Source organism: Alligator mississippiensis, chromosome 8 (assembly GCF_030867095.1).
Source record: "Alligator mississippiensis isolate rAllMis1 chromosome 8, rAllMis1, whole genome shotgun sequence".
NCBI lineage: Eukaryota > Metazoa > Chordata > Crocodylia > Alligatoridae > Alligator > Alligator mississippiensis.
The window spans coordinates 40,740,100-40,757,927 of record NC_081831.1 but is presented as its reverse complement, the minus strand read 5'-3'; the positions used below and the strand labels follow the sequence as shown (position 1 = coordinate 40,757,927).

General features: G+C 45.2%; 1 protein-coding gene across 2 annotated transcripts; it reads right to left on the bottom strand.

The window, feature by feature from the left end:
- Positions 1–8,754: 8,754 nt before the first annotated feature.
- On the bottom strand, positions 8,755–17,583 carry LOC132252144 (syncytin-A-like). 2 transcript variants are annotated; one of them, XM_059732683.1, is made up of 2 exons: positions 16,988–17,583; positions 8,755–11,409 (listed from the first exon to the last, which is right to left on the bottom strand). In XM_059732683.1, the coding sequence occupies exon 2, from the start codon at positions 10,783–10,785 to the stop codon at positions 9,301–9,303; it is 1,485 nt and encodes a 494-aa protein (XP_059588666.1). In that variant the 5' UTR covers positions 10,786–11,409; positions 16,988–17,583; the 3' UTR covers positions 8,755–9,300. The 2 variants fall into 2 exon arrangements, with proteins under 2 accessions (XP_059588666.1, XP_059588665.1); XM_059732682.1 differs by having other exon boundaries at positions 8,755–11,393.
- Positions 17,584–17,828: the final 245 nt, after the last annotated feature.

Here is a 17,828-nt window from a genome sequence, read left to right as displayed (position 1 = left end):
CTGCTCACCAGGCCTCTACAGCTGTGCAGGTGAGGGAGTCAGAGAAGGTGTAACTTAAGGCAGGGGTAGGCAATTATTTGGGTCAGGAGGCCACTTAAGGAGTTTGGGTGAGCTATCGCAGACTGGGTTAACCCCCTTCCACTTCCCTCCCCTTCCCCTAGGTAACAGCTTACCCAAATGCCCTAAGTGGTGCTTTGACCAAAATAACCACCCACTGTGTACCTACAGAACAAAGGTCAGGGGGACCTAACTTTTGTTTCCCCCTTTTCCCTGCACCCTCTCCCTCACCCTGAGTTTCCAGCATGCAGCTGGGCCAGTGCCATACTATCTTCCCACATGCCAAATCAGGCCATTTGGGTGCAGCTGGCATGGCTTCTGCCTGACTCAGCTGCATACCAGGTATGCGGGGTTGGGCAGGAGCTGCATCAGCCACTCCAGCTGTGCCCACGTGGTGCAGTGTGAACCAGCTTGTGGGAATCAGCATGGCACTGGTGCCCACACCTCTACCAGGCCTGCTCATGGCAGGTTCCAGATAACCTGTAGCTCCTGGTCCCCTTCCCCTGCCAGTGGGGAGAACCTTACCTGAGCTTCAACTCACTGGGCACAGGGTCAGAGCAGTGCACAGACAACCTCATCAGGCAGAAGCCTGGCCTAGAACTGAGCGATCCCTGCCTTGGAGCTTACATTGGAGCTGGGGGATGGGACAGGGTGGGCCAGCTGGGGAGGGCAGTGGTTGTTGCTGCTGCAGTTGGCTGGCATGGGGAAGAGAAAATGGTGAGAGGCACTAAAATGCAGGGCAGCTGTGGGCCAGATACAATTCTCCTTCAGAGGAACAACTATGGTTGGATAAAGAAACTTGGTGGGGTATATCTGGCCTGTGAGCCATATTTTGTCCACCCCTGACTTAAGGTGCAACTGCTCCAAACTGGAGCTAGCACTAGCACCCATCAAAATTTGAGCAGCAAAAAGTGCAATATGTAATAAGGCCCCGGTAGCCATCTTTTTTCTTTCTTCTCCCTTGCATTTATCCCATTTTGCAATTGCTTTGAGATTTTAAATTAATTATTTTAATGGCATTGGTGTTTTGATTGTATGTCATTCTGTTTATCAACTGGTTTTCAAGTTAGGTGTGGAGGCTGGGAGAAAACAGGATGCTGGTACCCAATAAACTAGCAATTAGGATGAAGGTAGTGATTTCATAAAATATGACTGTGTAGGTTTGAGATTCAATAGTAGGGGGTACTCAAAAAAGGGCAAACATAAAAGATGGGAAGAGAGAGACTTGAAAGGTAGAAAAATTACAGGGCAAACTTTTATGGCTGGAATTTGTGGCAATAACCCATTCTTAATTCTGTCATTTGTTAGTAAAGAACAGGGGTGGAATGTGATTTGTTTTGCTAAAACCTCATTGACATTCCTCCTGACTAGGTCCCTTTCCTTTCCCTCTAGTTCTGGCTGCTTTTCCCCTTTTCAGTCTTTCTGGGGTATGTGGGATGTGAACAGTTTCTCAAGCACATTGGCCAGCCCCTCCTAAGAGATAGTGGAATTCAGAGACATTGGGAGAGTGTGGATATCCCTGTGCCTAGACACATTGGAATCCCATATGACACCAGTTAAAGAGGAAGCACCCTCTAACAGGGAACCCTAGCCCTGTTACTAAGAGACAGGGTGGTCCCTTTAAATCCAAAACCTTCTAGTCATGGCCGGCCGGTCAAGTAGGGGTTAAGGCTCAAGCCCTGCTAGAAGGTCAGGTGACAGGAAGAGGAAGGCCAGGATCCTGCAAGTGGCAAGTGGAGAAGGCCAGAGGGGCAGCAGGGAGAGGGACTTTCAATGACCATGGTGCCGTGGCCACAGTCTCTGTCAGAAGACTACGCCATGCTGTGAGCCATCCTCATGAGCATCTAAAGTAAGCAGGCATGTTGCCTCTCTTGTTTCTGTATTATCATTTTTCCATTATATGGCCTTAGAAGCCTATGTTTTGTGTAGAATGTTAACAGTGGTGGTTTGGGTGAGGCTACTTGGGGAAGGAGGAGGCCTCTGTGGGGACCCACTGCAATGTGCGGATCCCAGCACCAGAGAGGGCACAGTATTCAGGGGTAAGCAGACCCCAGCACCACAGAGGCCTCAGGAGCCCGAGTGAAGTTTTTTTTGGAGAGTTAAAGCCTGGGAGTCAAACCCTGATTAGTGGGTTTTTTTGACTGACAGGCCTAGCTAGAGAGAGAAGGGGTAGGCCCACAGCAGCCGAGACCCCAGCATAAAGAGGAATTTGCAAGTACCATTTGCAAGGCTTGGGCTGCAGTATAGGGAAGGAACGGAGCCACAGATAGTGCCCCCTGGCATTGGGGCATACAATGGGCAGCCTCCCTCTTAATTAATAACAATTAATTAACACCAAGGCATGGCAGGCGAGAAGGCGGGTGGTTGGCCCATAACAGGTGGGCGGGGCCACCAGTAGACGAACACCAAGCAAGCTCCCCCTGTTACACACCCCTAAAATAATTTCTTTTCCAGGTGTCTCAGTCCAAGTCAGTCTGTGCTCTTCAGCTAAGCCATAGTCAAAACATACATTTATCTCTCTAGGCCTTGTTGTACAGCTGCTGTCTATCAGTCAGATTAATGCCTCCACTCAGTTCCTGCTTCTGCATTCTTGAGGCTTTCTTCTTCCTATGGCCCATCTACTCTACTGTCGCATTAGGCACCCAAGGTCTGGTGCTGATGTTCAGCAAATATACAAAATACAGAAAAGTGCATTACATAACACATAGTTCCTTATGAGCGAGTGGCATTAAAGCACAGTGTCTGAGCCCCATAAGCCCACCTTGGGTGTGAGATTGGGAAGGTTGAGATGCTGCAAAATGCTGCTGTAAGCAGAAACAGCTGACATGGGCAGGTTCTGTGCCTCATAAATCATCAGGAAGGGGCACAGCACCAACCACCATCTCATCAGTTAGTTACTGCTGTCAACCCCCCTCCCCTCTCCACACACACACACACACCCTGCTCTGACTCCCACATTAAACAGATAGATTTTTCTCCATTGCTCAGGAATAATGCCATCATCTGTATTTATGCCAACAGAACCTCTATATGTCACACCACACCATCGGGCATTCTTCCCCCCTGCCCCACACACCCCTCTGTGTACACCTCACACTCAGGCCTGGCCCCACATTTGTTGTTTATTGTATGTGCACTCCATTTACTCACATTATATTTCTACATGCTCTTCCTAAAAACAATGTCCTGTTCCTAAAGCTATAATAGTCTAATTATAAACATGTTTCAGGTAAGGAAAGTTAGCTTAAACTCTATTCAACCTATGTCTTTTCCTAGCTCTGCCAGTGGCTTGCTGGACAATCTCAGGCAAAATGTTTCTCCTATCTGTGCTTCACTTTCCTCATCCATCAAATAGGCTAATAATAGTACCCTGTCTTTGTGAAGTATGCTGAGCTCTGAACGCAAACCTGTTAAAGCTGTTCTAAATATCATAATTGTGACTTGGGTGTGAAGCAGGGGGATATTCTGATTCTTCAGAAACAATGAGATAAATCTCCCATGAGCAACAACCATGTTTAGTGCAGTGCCCAGCTCAGAAAAGGGCATTAATATTAATAATAAATAGAAATGTTACAACAGTAGCACTTTACTTAGTACTTGATTTCTGCATTATAGAAAGACTTGTTATGCCAGTTATTAAAAAGTAGGAAAAAAGCAAAGGCACAGAATACCTTTGTTTCTTGCCAGTGCTAGAGTTACGCTATTCTGCCTCATTCATTCACAGTGCAATATTGCCAGTGACCACCAGGGGCTGTTCATGGTCTCTAACTACACACAGTTTTGCTCTTTTACAGAGACTCTTGCCTTTCAGCTTCCATTTTTCTGCTCTCTATCTTTCATGAAGAGAAGGCGTGTTGATTAATGCTTATTGAAGGGTTAGAATGCTGCATACCCCCTGGGTTGCACAGAAATAGTAGGAGCTGTGATAGTTAAGATCCCCCTTGCCCATGCTTTCATAGCTATGGACTTTAGCCCTATCATAGAGGAACAATGCTTTCTGGGAATGGGAGAGGAGTTGGGCCTCCACATCCATTCACCTATCTTGTTCTCCAGCAATGATCCCCAAACCTACCCTGAAGATATCTCCTTTTGTTGGGCTGAGAGGACACTTCATTCCCTCTGCATAGTTGTTCAGGAGAGTCTGCCCAATATTGCTTATCCATATTGGACAGTCCTCTTCATACATGTGTTTTAAGAGTACAGGCTTTCAAATCAAGCCTATTATAACTTATAGACCATCATGGTTTAAACTGTCGCTGATTTAAATTATCTGTAATTCTACTGAGTTTGGCACAGTGTGTACCCTCTAAAATAAGGGGTATGCTCCCCCATGTGATCTGAGATACTAAATCCTGCTGGTCAGGTAGATAACCCCTTTACATAGAAGTCACTTATGCCCTTTCAGAGTAGGCTGATCTCAGAGGTACCTCCAACTCCTGGTTTATGTGGTCTCTAACAGAGACTATTGTGTCTCTTTCCAGGACTACTCAGGCTTGTCCATGATATGCATACAGGTTGCTCCACAAGGCACTAATGCAGGGCAGCGAACCAACACAAGTGGCAACCGATCAGTTGCACCTAGAAGAACAATAAGAAAGTGCCTCAGTGAGGAAAATAGCAAAAACTATTAACCCTCCAAAGCAGGAAATGAATCATAGAGAAGTAGGGCTAGAAGGGACCTCCAGGGGCCATCTAGTCCAGTCCTCTGCCTGAGACAGGATCATCCCTATCCAAACCATCCCATACACACTATAACCTAAATTCTACATAAGACTACTGTCAGCCCTGACACAACACAGACCTAACACCCTAGCCTGCCACAGTAAAGAGGGGAACCATAGCAGCCAATATCCTGCTTCTATGAAATATTGTCAATATGTGCTCAAAAGAGCCTGGGTGGAGGGCCACTCTCCCTTCTATAGAGGAAGACCCCCAACCCCCCCCCCCCCCCCCCACACACACACACACACATACACACACACACACAGTCCATACCAGTGTGACTATGGGGTAACATTCCTTCCTGACCACCTATGGGCCAGTCATACTGATGTGATCACGCTGGGCCCGGTCAGGTCAACGCGACAACCCTGGGCAGATCCCAGGCAGAGGGCCATGCCCCCTACTACAGAGGAAGAACATAACCCCTGTAGTCTGTACCAATCTGACTATTGGACTGTGTGAAACTTCAGTCTCTGATTCAATTCGGCAGAGATTCAGCCCAATTCGGTGGCTGAATCTCCGAATTGAATCAGAGGACCCTTTAATCTCTCTGAATCTAATCAGAACCCTCTGAATCAACTTGGAGATTCGGAAAGATTCAGAGATTCAGACATAGACACAGCTTTAAATGTTTTTTCGACATACCTCTAGGTAGCAGGTAGCTCGTGAACACTGCGATGCTGGGGCACATGGAGTGTCCCACAGAAGCGTGGGGAGCTCCCCAGCATGCTCAGCAGCAGACCCAGACCTTGGCTCAATGACTGGTGCCTCCTGGGTCTGGGGGGGTTACCCAGGGTCCCCCTTGGCTGAACACTGAGCCAGGGGATGCAGGGGTGGGAGGGCCTTGTGTGCTCTCTGGTGGACCCGGAAGTGGACTGGAAGTACTTCCAATCCCTTCTAGGTTTGCCACCCAGCATGTGGAGGGCCCCCCCCGCGCTTCTATGGGACACTCCATGCGCCCCAGCATCGCAGCGTTCACAAGCCACACTGGTACTTCAAGGTATGTAGAAAAAACATTTAAAGCCATGTCTATGTCTGAATCACTAATTCTCTGAATCAGCATCAAATCTTCAGATTTGGATTCAGCTGAATCGAATCAGGGACAGTGATCCAAATCAACTAATTGAAGCACTGTCCCTGATTTGGGCTGAATCTGAATCCGAATTGAATAGGGCCCACTTTGCACACCCCTATCTGACCATGGGGTAAAATTCCTTCCTGACCACCTGTGGCTCAATGAGACTGGCACAAATCATTTGGGACCCAATGGGGCCAGCATGACTGCCCGGGGGCTAGTGTCTCCAAGACGTTAGTCTAGCCAACTGATTTTCTAGCCTTTCTTCCTTCTTTCTGTTTTTGCAACCATGCATGCTGCAGCCAGTCTCTTCCACTCTGTTTACATTTTTCCTCCTCTTACATCTCCTTTCCTTTGGACATCAATGCTGAACCCTTGGACTCCACCAAAATGAAACATGGGTGGCTGGAAAGGACTTTTTCCTTATGTTTCCTTGTCATGGCTGCCTCTGCATTTTCCAGTCAGAAAAAAAAAAAAATTCCCTCTAGTTTCTTAGTACCTCTGTCTACCCTGAAAAGAAATTGGTAGATTGACTCCTCAACTCCCTGTTCCATTTTATTACCTGCCAGGCTGAAAAGAGGTCATGGAAAACACTAATCTGTGAGGAAAAATGTTTAATTATAAATAGTAATAAGCAAAGCCCAGAGGCTCTAAGCCCTGCCACTGGTTTTGTTGACTTTTTTTCCTCGGAGAGCTTCAGACTTGTGCTAAGCAGCCTGTGAAGGTGTTAATGGGGAATGCATCACCTCTCTGTCACAGTCTTGGTGAGATATGGCACCCAGCACAAAAATGAGATATAAAGAATGTACTTACTTTTTCAGTGTAAAAACTGCTGGGTTAAATATTACAGAGGTTTGCTGGCTCCAGCAAGTGGAGCTGATCTTTGCATTTTACAGCAGAGTTTGGGAAACAATCCTCAATCCCCAATAGAGCAGGCAATTTCTCCCCCACATTAAATGTATATATACATTACTGGGTATGATAGAGGTGAACCAATTCCCTTCATTATATATATTTTCATGAAAAATGTCACAACATGTTGTCTCACCAGCCCTTTTTGTGGTTTTTGTTCTCACTCTTCAGATTCTCGATTGAGTTTGAGTAATTTTTGTTTTCATGAATTCAACAGTCTGATGAAGCTGGCTAGAATCTTTTAAAATACAAGGAGGGCTGGGAAGTCCTCCCCACCACAAACCAAGACTACTGATTCAAAGCTTTTTTTGATATTGAATCAAAATCTTTTAGATGGAAGACTCTGGTTTTGACTAAAGACAAATTCCATGGAAAAAAAACCTGGTTTTCCTCAAAATTTCATTTTTTACCAGAATATAAAAAATTAAACTTTTTAACTAAAAAGCTAAATTTGGGGGCATTTTTTTGTTTTGTTTTTATTACCCAAAGTTTGGGATTTTTAATGAAAAATTTTAAACTTTCCACTAAAATCATAATTAATTTCACCTACTTTCAATTCTCCTAATTGGCATAATCCACATCTGTATTCCAAAAAATGACTTTGTCCATCCTAGTGATCAATGTAAAGACACAATCCATGTCAATGTTTCCCTCTTACTAGAATAGCCCTTTGCACTAAAAAGGTGACAAAATGCCTGTCCTAAAAAGCTTGCAGTTAGTGTTGGCAATAACTGTCTATATTTCTTCGTATGGCAAATTTTGAATTTTGAATAAAATACTCTCCCAGTTTGATGACCAGGAAAAAAAATATTAATATATTTATGTTATCTATTTGAGAAATCTCAGTGCTTCCAATACAAGTGATCATGTTTTCCTTGTTTGCATATTTTATGGACTTGATCTCAGGAAAAAAAATCTCACTTCTTGATGTACAGCTTACTACACTGCGTAGTCTTATTAAAGGCAATGGGCCTCCTCAGGGCAGTAAGTAGCCTGCTTAATAGAAATCATTTGCAGAATCAGCATCTAAGTTAATGATACGATATAATGAAAGAAAATTAAGACATGATATAATGAAAGAAAGCAACAGCTCTAGAATCCTAGTCTTTCTCCAGGGTTTAAATGACTTGATTCACTGAACTTTCTGAGCAATACATAGGGTACAACCCATTCGAAGTGTGGGATAAAGGTGGGGTATTTCACTATTTTTATGGGTCTATGATCCTGGAAATTGTTTATCTGTATCCATCTTTCTCAGAACTCCTCAAATTTATACCAACAGTATCAGCCTCTGGGACCATGCTAGCAGCTAGTATAGCCACAGCATTCCAACAGTGCCTCTTCCACTCAGCATCATCCACACTGAGATGGGTTGGTTGCTTTTGGAAGTAGGCAACACAAAATTGAAGAGAAGTGAATTATCAGTGTACATTTTGAATATCAGTGCTTGGTCAGTAATTTTGTAGGTTTATTCCTTTACATGTGTTGTACAGCCTGTAGTAAAAAAGACTGGGATTGGATCTTTGGGAGCTACCATGCTATATCTTATTAATAATAAGCATATGAACACACTTACACACAAGCTCCCAAAAGAACCTGTTCTTATTCAAATGCAGTTCTTCCCCCTCTGCACATGCACATATTCACTCACATGCACATACAATTGCATGCAGCCCATCAACGACTAGAATTTAGTTCACTGAAACTCAAAATTGACTTGTCCCATATTCGGTGCAGCAGAGATCATAGCACAAGCAAATTAATGCTATGGTTAGACCTTGAAAGCACAGCCTCAGGAAAATGAGCATTCAGTTATTCTACTAATAGTCCATGGTTCAATAATTCACATTACAGGTTATAACTAACAAAACATCACTCTATGGAGTTTATAAACAGAATGTAATAGGCTGCTGTGGGATAAGCAAGAACATATATTCTTCTTTCTATTAACATACCTGTCACAAAATGAAACACCTCCTGCCCGGATATCTCTGTCGTGGAAACACACACAGAGTACTTTTGGGTCAGGTCAGCAGAAGCTTTTATTCAAAAGAAACTACAGCTGTAGGGGGAGTTCCAAAGTGACATGGATTTCCCAAGCACTTGGAAGGGGTCCCCCCCCAAGAGCAAAATCAGGAGGCTTATATACTTTTTAACAGTCGCTTACAACTCACGTGATCATATAGTGAAATTAGCATGAAAAGCGGCTATAATATTACTTCATTATTTCTTTGCTGTTATCAGGATGGGAATTATGGGGGAGGTAAGGTTAGTTCACAAACCTCCTTCTTGCACCTGGAAATCTACTTTGTACATACTTTTTTTTTTCTACCTTCAAGGCCACGGTGAGCGAAGCATTTGCAGAAGAGTTACAAAGAACAAACACTTGCCCTTATCTGTTCTACTGTACCGAGCCAGCAATTCTACACAAAGCGGTTATGTCATCTTATAACTAAAATAATGAAAGTTTAAGGCATATATTTTTTCTGATTCCACAGCCCCCCCCTTTGAGACTATTTAGTCTCACTTTAGCCTTAAATTTCCATTCTCATGAGCCCCTCTATTTCATCATGCAGCCTTTCATGTTTTCTTTCAATCTGCTCACATTTTTGTAACACCATTATTCTAGACTCTGCTGTGGGTTTTCTTGCCTTGCTAAAGCTTCCCCTGCTGGCTTTCACGCAGCAGAGGATCAGTTGCATTAAGACATAGAACATTATCAGAACTATCAAGACAAACAATATTCCATACAGGATTTTCTTGCCAAGGGCCCCGAAATCTGGGAGCCAGGAGGTTAGCCAAGACCACATTTCTTCTAGACCCCAGTCAGTATTTTCTGAGGCCACTTGATGTAGGACCCTTAACTGATTTCGGATTTTGTGAATGTCAGTTTCGATTCGTATGTCCTGATTGACATAGACACAACAGGTGGAGTTTACTAAGGCACATACTCCTCCCTGGGATACCAATAGGTAATCTAGGGCTATGCGGTGTTGTATAGTTACTTGTGAGATCTGGGAGATCTCTTTTTGCAGAGCCTGAATTGCATCCGCAGTGGCATTTCCCATAGCTTCCATTGTGGCTGAAATGTTAATTATGGCTAGTTCCAATTCTCTTACTCCAAGCCACGGTAGGAAGGTTCTCACAAATCGATGGAACCCTGTGTTTCTGGTAGCTAAGGGGTTAACCGCCCTTTTCATGTGATGGTTGAAATTTTTTACTTGTTCCAGATATATTGCACTATGCATTTCGAAACCAGGGATAACACGTCCAAGAGTGCATGCCCCCACCCAATTCCAGGGCAAGATTTTATGAGCCCTGTTTCCGCAGAGCCAGTAAAGGCCTGGGGCAGAAAGGGTACTCAAATCTCGACAGTTGTTGTGCCCTATCCGGCACTTTCGATTGATATGCATCGTATAGGACGGTCCACGTTCAGCTGCTATCCTGCTGGACCGAGATATATTACAAGAAGTAAAATTGGAGTGAATGTAAAATTCTGATCTGTTTGCAATGAGAGCAACATGAGGTTCCTTAGAAAAGTTGTAGACCATGAATCCTGTACAATTGAGAGAGGGTACGTTACCCAACAGCATTCCACTGGTGCTACTAGGGCTATAATCTAGAGTAGTTAGGCAATGAGGGTAGTGTCCTACAGGTGTGGCTTTATTATAAGCTCCGGTGTTGTTGGATCTGTAACAGAAAGGCGCCTCTACTCTTGGGGAGATTATCCAGTTAGCAGGGGCGGCCCTCCATTCTTTAGGAGCGGACCGATGGGCAGCTAACGAGTAGTGTCTAACGAAGCCGCCGTTTATTGTTCCCCATTGCTGGAGGGATATTGGTACTCCGATCATTGGGATTCCTTGGTGTAGGTGTGCTGGGCTGTGAGAGCATATCCAGCAGTCACTTTTATTTCTAGCTTGAGCCACCGCATGGGAGATCTGCAAATACAAATTTTTCTCCCACCCCCCTTGGGTGATACTGAGATACCCAAGTGTGATATATAAGGATATCAGTGCCATTTTTAGATACAGGAGGGACAAAGAATCTTAACAACAAACATAACCAGCACCAGTAAGAAAAAGAACACTACCAGCCAAACCCAGGATGGCAGCCAAAGTCTTTCTTCGTCCTCTGGGCTCAAGTTACCTAAAGGACTGATAATGTCAGCTCTTGGTCTTGATCGAGGTGGTGATCTTCCGAATGGGAGCATTCACTTTCTTCGAGGCCGAAGATGATATCTTCGTTCTTCAACTGATGAATCCGGCTGGGCTGAGGTGTTGGGTGCAGGGGAGAGGTTACTAGCACTTGCACCCTGATGCTCCTCACTTGCCTGAGTGAGGTCCTGAGGGTCTTTGTCCTTGGCCTCAGGGAAAGATCCCAACCTTGGTTGGAATACAGCTGCTTCGGGGTCCAATGGAGGTGATACCTTCTTGCAGTGCGAGGCGTGAGTCCATGTTTGGTGACCTTGGCAACGAACAGCAGAATTAGTGGTTAGAAGTACCTGGAAAGGTCCTTTCCATCTGGGTTGAAGTGCGTTTTTTCGTTGATAGACCTTTACGTAGATCCAATCCCCTGGTTCGAGGTTGTGACAGGGAACATCCGGTGGTTGAGGTAAGGCTTCTTGGACCTGTGAATGAACAGACCTGGCATACTTCATTAATGCCTTGCAATAATTTAGTACAGTTTCATCAGTTAATTGTAGGTCTGTTTGGTGAGGGGCAACAGGTGGTGTAGCTGGCATCCTCATGGGTCGTGCCATGAGTATTTCATAAGGGGTTAGGCCATGTTTTCTGTTAACAGTGTTTCTAATGTGCATAAGAGCAATGGGCAGTGCATCAGGCCATTTGAGGCCTGTTTCAGCACAAATCTTCGAAATGCGCGTTTTTAAATCAGAGTTTTTACGTTCTACGGCACCACTTGACTGTGGATGATAACTACAGTGTAGGTGTTGCTGTATGTTGAGTGCTTGGCAGATGTTTTTTACTATCTGTCCTGTGAAATGGGTGCCATGGTCACTATCTATTGTGAGGGGCAATCCAAATCTAGGGATGAATTCTTTGAGCAATTTCTTTGCTACAGTGATGGAATCAGCACGTACGCATGGGTAGGCTTCCACCCATCCAGAGAACACATCAATAATAACAAGAATGTATTCATAAGAACAGCACTTAGGTAGCTGCACAAAATCAATTTGCAGATTTACAAACGGTCCCCATGGAGGGGGATGGGCTGCGGGTGTCGTTTTTACCCGTTGCCCAATGTTGTGAGCTAAGCAGATGGGACAGGAGCTACAGTACTGTTGTGCCATGGAAGGAAAATTTGGGGCAAACCAATTTCTTTGTACTGTAGCAATCATTCCTCCTTTGCTCGTATGGGCCACAGAGTGGGTTAAACGAGCAAGATGTGGCAAAAGCTCTCTAGGCGCCACCAGGCGGCCGTCCGGGGAGCGCCAGAGAGAGTCGGGGTGCAGTGAACATCCTGCAAGCAGCCAGTCATTTATTTCCTTTTTTGGGGCCTGATTTTGAAGAAGGGCCAGACTTGAAAGGCTAGCCAAAGGAGACTGGTCTGCTGAAAAACAAACAAAAACAGAGTTAGGAGCCTGTGGGCCAGAAAGGGCTGCATTTCTGGCAGAACGGTCTGCCAGATCATTTCCTCGTGTGACATCATCAAAGGGTTTCTCATGAGCTTTACATTTAACAATAGCAATAGCAAGAGGCAATTGAACAGCTTCTAAGAGCGCTTTTACATAACAACCATGACTGATTTGGGTCCCTGATGAAGTGAGGAACCCTCTTTGTTTCCAGATTTGTCCAAAATCATGAACAACACCAAAAGCATACTTAGAGTCAGTATAAATGGTTGTGGTCTGATTTTTTTGCAAGAATGCAAGCACGTGTTAAAGCAATGAGTTCAGCAACTTGAGCAGAACGAGCTTGGGGTAAAGAATAGGCTTCCAAAACAGCATACTGAGTGCATACTGCATATCCCGCAACTAATTTGCCTGCATCATTTCTAAGACAGGAACCATCAACAAACAAAACAAGGTCAGAGTTTGGGATAGGAATGTCCTTGAGGTCAGTTCGGGGGGTTAACAATTGAGTTGTGATAGACAGGCAATCATGAGGCTCACCATCAGAGGCAATAGGCAGAAGTGACTCAGGATTCAGAATTGAACAGCGATTTAAGGTTACATTTGCAGCTGACAGTAGAAGTTTCTCATATTTAGTAAGACGGGAATTGGAAATGTGCTGAGTTTTGCCCTTGAGCAGAAGGGCCATCACAGCATGTGGAACTGCAACGGTTAAAGAGTGTCCCAAAACTAGAGAATCTGCCTTTTCAACCAACAAGGCAGCAGCTGCAACTGAACGGAGGCAAGGAGGAAGTCCCGCAGCTACGGGATCAAGGGCAGAGCTGTAATATGCAATTGGGCGATGTTTTTCACCATGCAGCTGAGTGAGTACTCCTAAAGCGAATCCTTCCCGTTCATGACAAAACAAGGTAAAGGGTTTCTTATAATTAGGAAGTCCAAGAGCAGGAGCAAGAGTGAGGGCTTGCTTAAGGGCCACAAATGCTTGTTCAGCTTCAGGAGTCCAAGGGAGGGGTTCCGGGGTGGTATCATGAGTGAATGCTTGCAAGGGTTTTGCGAAAGCAGCATAACCCAGGATCCACTGTCTACAATAACCCGTTGCACCTAAGAATCCCCTCATCTGTTTTCTAGTCATAGGTTTGGGAATGTTGAGGATAACTTCAACTCAGGGGAAAGGTGTCGTTCTCCTGCTGAGATATCATGCCCTAAATAATGTACCTTAGACTTGCAGACCTGCAATTTAGATTTTGAGGCCTTGTGGCCTTTCTGAGCTAAAGCTGTGAGGAGTGTCAAAGTATCTTGCTCACAGGCCTCTAAAGTGGGTGAGGCTAACAATAGATCATCAACGTACTGAACAAGGGTGGACCCCCCTTTGAACGTGATAGGATCCAAATCTTTTTTTAGGATCTGGGAAAACAGGGTTGGGGACTCTGTATATCCCTGAGGGAGTCTTGTCCAGGTATATTGAAATCCCTGATAAGTAAATGCAAACAGATACTGGCTATCCTTATGAACGGGGATAGAGAAAAAAGCAGAACAAAGATCCACTACTGTGAAATATGTAGAATCTGAAGGGATACAGGAAAGAATAGTGGCAGGGTTAGGGACCACGGGGAAAGCAGGTAACACAGCGGCATTTACAGCTCGAAGATCTTGCACAAAGCGATACGTATCTTTACCAGGTTTTTTGACAGGTAGGATAGGTGTGTTGCAAGGGGAGCGTATTGGGACAATAATCCCCTGCTCAAGGAGTGAGGAAACGACAGGCTTGATCCCTTCCTCAGCTTCCTTTGAGATGGGGTACTGTGGGACACGAGGAAGTGGCTTGGCAGGGTTCAGGATGATACGCACTGGTTCAGCACTCAGCATGTGCCCCACTTCATTCGCATGGGTGGACCACAGCTGTGGAGGTACTCGTGCCAACAGTTCCCTTGCAAGAAGGAAGTGTCGGAATCAGAGTACTCCTGGGTTAGCAAAGCCACAAGCTCGGTTTCCCTATGTTCCGGTACCTCAAGGTAAACACCATCTGGGCTACAATAAATCACGCATCCCAGTTTACACAGCAAATCCTTACCAAGAAGGTTGACAGGTGCACAGGGGCTAAGAAGAAAGGCATGATTTTCAGACAAAGGGCCAATAGAGATGGAGACAGGTTCAGAGACGGGATGTGGGATAGGTTGTCCGCCTATACCGACAGCATTTACAGTTTCAGGAGAATAAGGTAGAAAAGGAAACTCAGCAGCCTTTAGCGTGGAGCGGGACGCTCCGGTGTCAACAAGACAGGAGACAGGTTTACCAGAAATAAGGCATTCAACAAACGGACCAGATTGGTCAGTAGCAAGCAAAGGAGCAATGATGTCACTGTCCCTCAGGCTGTCCTATTCAACACTGGGAAAATTGACAGGAAGTGGAGGTGGGGGCTGGGGTCTGGGTCCTTGGCCGGGGCGGTTGGGGCATTCTGATTTCCAATGTCCTTCTTGCTTGCAATAATGACATTGGTTCCCATAGCCTGGGTTTTGTGGGCTCAAGGATCTATCTCTTCCCCTGAATCTACCCGGGCCTCCCCTTCCCCGTCCTCGTCCCCTTCCTCTAGCTGGACCCTGCAACTGAGAAATCTGTAAGGCCATTAACTTAAACTCGGCACTGTCTTTAGACCGTTCCAATTTGTTATGAAAATGGTTAGCCGCAGCAAGGACTTCGGTCAAATCTTTAGTTTCCCAGCCAATAATTACTGTTTGAATTTTCTCAGCAATTTTAGGGTTAAGTCCCTGGACGAATGCTGCCACTATTGCTTGTTTAGCATTTCCGACTGGGTTATCCATTCCTGAGTATTGTTCAAATGCCTGTTTGAGGCGTTCTAAATAGTCACTGGGGTGTTCATTTTTGTTTTGTTTACAGGTATTTATTTTGGTCCAGTCTGCCTTTTTTGGGCAAATTGTGAGAACTGCCTGAACCAAAGCATTTCTCTTGTCAATAAAGTCTTGGCCAATCCCTGGGTTTTGATCTGGCCAAGTACAGGCAGCGTACAGACGTAGCATAGTCTCCTTGGGCAAAATGGATCGCATGAGCTGATTAATGTCAGCCCATGTTGGATTATAACAATTTATAACAGTCTGCAATTCTTCCTGAAATTTTTCTGGGTCTTCCCTGATTTTTGGGAACTTTTGAGTTAAATTGTAGAGATCACCTGGAGTCCAGGGTGCGTGCACAGTTACTATATTTTGTCCATCGGTGCCAATGCCTGGCATTTGTCTTAGGGGGTAAACTTGTGCAGCTCAGGATCTAAGATTGATGGGAGATCTTTCCATGTCTATTCCCATTCTTCTAAATACACCTGTGGTGGGTTGTGACCCAGGAGTAAATTGCCACACTGGTGATGACTGAGTGGCAGATATGGTGGATGAGTCCGGACTATTAAGCTCCGTGGATGGATTTACTGAAGGAGCTTCAGCTAATGGGTCACTAGCCTGGGCTGCAGCCTGATGTTGAACCGGTTGTTGCTGATGTGGGAGTCCCAGGAGAGCAGGGTTCGAACAAAGGTCAAGGATATCCTCTGCTGGCTCCGGTGGTGGGGGCGCCCCGGGCAATGCTGGATACATTGGAGCGGTGGCCAGCGTGTAATTTGGGGGAGCAGCCAATTTCTCCCGAACAGCTTTTAACTGCTGTTTTAATTTTTCTTGAGAGTCTTTTAGGCTCCTAGTTTGAGATTCTGTCCGCCTTTTGGACATTTCCTCATACCAATAAAAGAACGTGTCCCACTGGTTTTGTGGTGTTTTGGATCCACGGGACTCTAACGCCCCTCTCAAGTGCACTATTTTATCCTGATCAAATGTTCCTTCCTGTGGAAAATGTTTCACAGGATCATCCCTAGTATACCAGTTCCACTTATCCAGGTACTTGCAAGTCTCGGGAGAATAGTGTGTGTACATAAAGTACGCCGGAGTCCCCTTAGGGGGGACAGGAACCTGTTTAGACTGACTTGTTCCCATTTTCAGTCACACAGGGAGACGTAGGAGAGGCTTATTTAGGATGTCCGGGCCGCTCAGTACCTTGCCCCGCAGTTTTTCACTGCCCAGACAAAAGGCTTCTGACCCGACACCGGCTCATAAAATGGAAATGGGGAGGGAAACACTAGAGGGATCCTTTCACTCCTGCTTTCGGCAGAAGCTACTGGGACGAGGGGTTTGGAAAAGACAAAATCACTCAGACGCCCTGTCCACTGGGTCACGAGGTTCCAGTTGGGTCCCCTTGCTTTCAAAACTGCCCTGTCAGGCAGAATTGGGGCGGCTGAACCCAACCGTAGTCTCAGTCCTGGTCAGTGGCTCATATTTCTAAATACACACACACATGCACATTTATTCAGTCAGCCAGACCTCCTACCCCACACCGCCTTAGTTAATTAACTACAAGCCCGATGTGCTGTTGGATGAAGGTGCCTCAAACAGTTTCTCCCTAAAACGTACGTTACCAGACACAAAATGGGATCCTTTACCAGACAGTAAATTTTAGCCGGCAGTAAGGTTCAGACTGACCTGTTTTAACAAGGTTCAGATCCAGTTACCACGGCCAAGTTGGGAGCCTACAGGCAGTCCTCCTCCGAAACCCCAATAGAGATTTTGAATTAGGTCTCTTACCTCTCAAGTTTGGTGCCTCAGGGTTCGGGGGGGGGGTAGCCTGCGGTCCTCCTTCCTCAGCCTGTGTTCTGGATCCGAGTCACGGCACCAGGAATTGTCGTGGAAACACACACAGAGTACTTTTGGGTCAGGTCAGCAGAAGCTTTTATTCAAAAGAAACTACAGCTGTAGGGGGAGTTCCAAAGTGACATGGATTTCCCAAGCACTTGGAAGGGGTCCCCCCCCAAGAGCAAAATCAGGAGGCTTATATACTTTTTAACAGTCGCTTACAACTCACGTGATCATATAGTGAAATTAGCATGAAAAGCGGCTATAATATTACTTCATTATTTCTTTGCTGTTATCAGGATGGGAATTATGGGGGAGGTAGGGTTAGTTCACAAACCTCCTTCTTGCACCTGGAAATCTACTTTGTACATACTTTTTTTTTTTCTACCTTCAAGGCCACGGTGAGCGAAGCATTTGCAGAAGAGTTACAAAGAACAAACACTTGCCCTTATCTGTTCTACTGTACCGAGCCAGCAATTCTACACAAAGCGGTTATGTCATCTTATAACTAAAATAATCAAAGTTTAAGGCATATATTTTTTCTGATTCCACATCTCTAAAAAATGCAATCACTTCTTCAAATTCTCTCTTTAGGCTGGACCCATTTGGCTCCCAGAATTAGGCAGAGGGGCAGCTAAGTTCCCTGAGGGGTTTGATCAGATGGGCACAACCTGAGGATGTTTAACTCAGTGGCAGTATTGACTTCAGCATAAAACACTGCAGCCACATCCACTTTCATTTAAAAATTGTTAGTGGCAATACCCATGCTTGGAAGTTAGATACAAGTTTTGAT

Excerpts from the sequence above, each read along its gene's own strand:
- LOC132252144 (XM_059732683.1), bottom strand. The coding sequence starts at position 10,785 with ATGGCACTGATATCCTTATATATCACACTTGGGTATCTCAGTATCACC.